This window comes from Ruditapes philippinarum, unplaced genomic scaffold (genome assembly GCF_026571515.1).
Source record: "Ruditapes philippinarum isolate M1 unplaced genomic scaffold, ASM2657151v2 ctg12730_1_1_1_1, whole genome shotgun sequence".
Classification (NCBI taxonomy): domain Eukaryota; kingdom Metazoa; phylum Mollusca; class Bivalvia; order Venerida; family Veneridae; genus Ruditapes; species Ruditapes philippinarum.
In genome coordinates, this window is record NW_026857164.1 from 1 (window position 1) to 5,322 (window position 5,322).

A 5,322-nucleotide genomic window follows, 5' to 3' on the forward strand; every position below is an offset into this window, starting at 1 on the left:
GGCAAATCTGATATGAATGCATACAAACAGTATATAACATACATTTTAGTGATTTCAATCCGTTTGCATGTGAAATTATAGATTTTTTGTTGGATATTACGTCGCACCTACACAGTATATTATGTTGCGACTTTCCAGCTTTACTTGTTGAGGAAAAAAGTTCAAAAGCCCCTCTGCACATTATTTCAGACACGACCTGTCAGCTAAATAGAACCACCAACTTTTCAGAAGCTAGATATCTTATAACACTATTTGTCAAATTTAATTTTGTTTTTGTCAATTTTCTGACGTATATTACATTCAAATAACAACCTAGCAGATTTTTGACGGAAAATCAACATTAATTATCCGTATTTAAACTAAATACATTAAAATATTATTTGACATTTCATTTCCTTTGAAATACTATTACATGTAGTATAAGGATGCAAATAAATCTAATAGATTACAGCAATAGTATATATCATGAAGGATGTAAGAAGGGGCAGCGAGTGTATTGTGAGTTTATTGGCTTCGTTTATTGGTTTGTTTGATTTTTTTTCAAATTCAAGGACGGTCATTGCTTTATTAGTGGCTACTGCTACTCGGACAACGAAATGGCACCCTTCGGATGTCGTGCCTGTCAATCATCTAAAGCGCTTTACGATTGGACAGGTAAATTGATATCGCTAACAAAACAGCATAGACAGATTTTATATTACCTATTATGATATTGTAGTGTATGGACACATTTAAAACATAGAATTTGCGTATGAAACTATACATGTTTTCCAAACGTATACTTTTCTTAAAATTAAGATTAAGAAATAACAAGAAACAATCGCTTATTTATTTTATTGACAGTTTAATGCTAATTGCTCTCATCACTTTTCATGTAGAGATCAAGTTAAGCAAAAACATGCTAAGTATACCTCATAAATGTTGCCTTTTAGGAGATAAAGTTATTTAAAATCTATTATATTGTATCAAAATTTGCGATTTACTTACAGATGTTAACCCGTGCCATAACGGAGGAAATTGTGTCGATAAAACAATCGGATATTACTGTATGTGTCCACCTGGTTACCGCGGATTCAATTGCGAGTATGGTAAGGAAGTCACGTATCATGTTGAATTGATTATTTTCATCTTAGCTTGTTATCACCGAAGCATACATAAACAGACACAATCGAACCAAGTCTGCAATATTTTCATTAATTTTTAAATTTGCAGTTTTCTGCCTGTCAACGCGATTTCCTTTTTATCCATGTCATATAATTATATGCTTTATGTTTATTATACAACTTGACGTTAAACGTTATGCTATGGCAAATGTACACAATAGCGTATCACAGATAACAATTACGATATGGTTTGTAAAAATTCGAAGAGCCGCTAAAGGATTGTAGAGGAAAATTTAGCTTGACCGAGATAATTGGGATCCAAGATTTTATTATATCGGCGATTGTCACGTACGAGATAAAAAAATTTCGTATGATATTTGTATTTGTATAAACGAGGATTCTGCTAACAAAAGACAAAAATAATTAAGCTTTTTACTTTAAAGTGACATTATACCCATCCAAGTACAATGCATAAACTGGTGAAAGTTACAATAAAGCTATATTTTGCCGTTTTTACATCCAATATTATAATTTACTTCGGCATGAAGGTAAACAAAACTCATGCAGCCAAAATAAAAAATTCTGTAAATATTCACAGGTATTTACCTGAAGTGTTCATTTAATAAAAAGAGTAGGGCAGTCTTTTTATATTTAAAACACATTTATAATGATTCTAAAAGATTTTAAGCATCAATTGTTGTTCAATCGCCATTAGAACAGTCAATTTTTTGAAATATGTAGTCAATTAAGCTCAAATTGATAATGAAAATATGAGCATAATGTCACTTTAATAATATAAAAAAAAATCCACAGATATCAACGAATGTGCATCGGATCCATGTCAGAATGGCGGAACGTGTATAGATTTGGTCGCAAACTTTAAATGTGATTGTGTAACGGGATACGAAGGGGACACATGCAGCATTGGTATTTGTATATTAAATTTAAAAAAGTGTATTTTCTAAAACTTGAATACTTCTGATCTGAATCACGTATTTCAACATACGATTTTGATTTAATACTTATATTGTAACAAATCCGACATATTTGATTTAAAAGCACTGTGAGCAACCCATGCCATTGTGAATTTGTATTGTTTTATTTGTCTACTTGTTATGTAGCTCCATATACAGAAATTCATAATTTATTATATAATATGATTGTTCTTAGATTTAAACAAATGTCTAAATAATCCATGTGAGAATGGAGGAAGGTGTGAAAATCAGATAAACAGACGTACATGTCATTGTGCAGATGGATTTGAGGGTACAAACTGCGAAAAAGGTAGTTTCAATTCAAAACATGAAAAAACCAAACCAGTAAAGAAGCAAACAAATCAAAAACCTTTATGGGGTATATAACATCATCATGGTATCATATTATATAAACATATACAAACCAGTGACAGACATACAAATCAAACGTTCTAGAAGTGTTAAAACTATTTTCATGACTAAAATAGAACGGAATATAATGATGTAATCGCTGTTCAATAAAATAATTGTATATATAATAAACTTAAACAAATATTTTGCTAGTTTTTACGATTGCATTGTCGAAGCGTATATTGGCTTACCATCATATAGTATCAATGTTTCATTTGAAGACATATATCATTTATATAGTTACAAAAATATGAAAATATGAAGAATGAAACCCAAAGAAAAGCGTTTCACGTGCTTTTGTTTAAAATCATTTCATCATTTTCCATCTATTTTGTTTATGATGTACGTGTATTTGTTGGTACATTAAATACCAAAGCAAAATGCTTATTGGTTGCAATAATAGTTCATATACATTTCCATTTACTATTTCCGCTTCCAAGATTTTTTTTAAATATTTTATAAAGCATAAACAATGATATGATTATTTCGAAATAATCAAGATGTCATTATTACTTTGCCATGGCAGACTGAAATGTTGTTGTTAAATATAAAAATGTACACATCAATTTCTAATTTTGAAAATATTTGGTACATTAATATAAACCTTGTTAAAACCAGTATGCTTTTTTGTAGCAACATGTTTTGTTGATATAAGTACATAATTGCAGTTAATCTTTTATTGGTATTGAAAGTATGCTATATCTTTTATCTTTCTAGATGATCCTACCCTGATGATCGTGGTTCTTGTTTGCACTGTCTTAGTCCTTGTCATAATTGTTGTGGCAAGTACAAATGGAGGTCTCAATGCTATACACAAAAGAAGAAAGCTACGAAAGATTGATGGCAAATTATCCGTAAGGTAAAAGAAATTGTACTGTTTCAGCAGAATTTAATATATGTTTAAAACTAATTTTAATTCTTTTAAAACTGTTAAATTGTTTTATTTTCCGATGCTTTGGTTGTTTGATTTTAAAGAAAAATATTTCCTGTACATCTGTGAACAAAACATATATATTTCATATATTCCATTCCTATTTTATGGAATTGAATTGATTGAAGCACATGACTTGCATTCTTCAACTGTAAAATTAATGGTCATAATAATAAGTCAATATTTGTGTTTTTTATGCATATTTGACAATACTGGAGGTTCCGTCTATGACTTTGAACGTCATGGAATACTAAGATGCTAGTTAGCAATAAAATACTACATATTATAAGGTAAATGTAATACAAATGTGGTAAATCTAATAGAGATTATATTTTTTTTACAGATACGAAGGAAACGAGGAAGCTAAAAATCCTAAGCATACTGCTTTTTATTAAAGAAGCTTTATCAATTGAAAGTTAAATTTCGTAGAGTATAGCAATACTTCTATGCAAAATGAGGAAGTTGTTTGACAAATAATCCTTAATCCGAAAATATAAAGTAATAATATCAGGAGACATCTTGGATTTAACGGCTATAAATCTTTAACAAAATATAAGTCAAATTTATAAATGCATGTTGATTTACCACTGGTGACATGTAATCTTTTTTGACGACTTCAGCAGTCATATGAAATGTGTTAAAATTGAATGAACAAAATGTAAACTTTAACGAACTAAAATTACTAAAACACTTATATATAATAATCTCATAATATTAACCGAGTAATCGTGCATGTTTCACCATTCTTTTCTCTTTGAATACCACGATGCATAAAACTTAATAATTTGTTAATGTAGGAAGATAATGTCATAAATCCATGTGTATATAGATGTTGTAAGATGGAACGAAATATATGTTCACAATGGGGGCGGGGTGGGTCATTTTGAAGAACTCTTTTTTAAAGCGTCGTCTTAGCAGCATTATTAAGAATTTAGACCTTTTTGTTAATATTGCATGATGACAAACGATAAAAATGCTGAGATGAATGCATTTATCTTTAACTATATGGAATATGACGTTGGTCTATTGAAGACAATGCTTGTTGTATATACATAAAAGGAAAATAAAAACTGAAATTATTATTCTTATAATATGAATGTCTAATTGATTAAAATATAAGTATGTTGCTATAGATGTTTTGTTGAGTGTATCTTAAATTGCATTTTTTATTGAAAGCATATATTTATTATAATATTATATTAGTATCCAATATACATGTATATATTTATAGATATATTTTTTAGGTATATTGGATACTGAATATATCATTGCTTGCAATTATTTGCAAATAACCACGAACAAATTAAAAAAAATAAGGATTATTTGAATCCTATGGATACTCACCATCCACCCATGACCTTTAAACCATAAATGTCCCAATGGCTTATTAACCATATGTATGGTAAATATTGTATTTCATTAAACTTCATGTAAACTTTATACTATATAGACAAATGTGACGTCAGATAGAGTAATTGCGATCTATCATTCTGGAACCCGTCAATATTATTTGTGCAATATTCTCAAGGGGCGAGTAATCCATATATACTTAAGAAAACGTAATGTTCTAGTTCTCTTCCCTGATAAGGTTGACGGTGAATGGCCTTCGGATAAATAATGCATAGCGGTAAAAATATACTTAAATGTTGGTTCAGTTTAATAAAACAATATATCACATGTCTCTCATGGTAAAAGTCTATATCAGCAACCCGAGAACGCACGGAGCTTCCCCTGTGAGACGTGTTATTTTTACAATAGTCAAAATAAAAGACATAAGTTTGCATGACCAAAATTCTTTATCTGAATGACAGGTTTACATTAAATGAATTATTATAAATATGTCAGCCGTATACACAGGTGTTTCTTTTTTTCTTTTAATTTTATTTACTATCCTCTTACCCTT

At 29.4% G+C, this 5,322-nt stretch overlaps 1 protein-coding gene across 2 annotated transcripts; it reads left to right on the forward strand.

The window, feature by feature from the left end:
• The first annotated feature begins 253 nt into the window (after positions 1–253).
• LOC132748969 (delta-like protein 1) lies at positions 254–4,547 on the forward strand. Of its 2 annotated transcripts, XM_060738630.1 has the most exons (6): positions 446–654; positions 990–1,088; positions 1,917–2,030; positions 2,274–2,387; positions 3,206–3,347; positions 3,763–4,547. In XM_060738630.1, the coding sequence occupies exons 1-6, from the start codon at positions 597–599 to the stop codon at positions 3,812–3,814; spliced, it is 579 nt and encodes a 192-aa protein (XP_060594613.1). In that variant the 5' UTR covers positions 446–596; the 3' UTR covers positions 3,815–4,547. The 2 variants fall into 2 exon arrangements, with proteins under 2 accessions (XP_060594614.1, XP_060594613.1); XM_060738631.1 differs by lacking the exon at positions 1,917–2,030 and having other exon boundaries at positions 254–654.
• Positions 4,548–5,322: the final 775 nt, after the last annotated feature.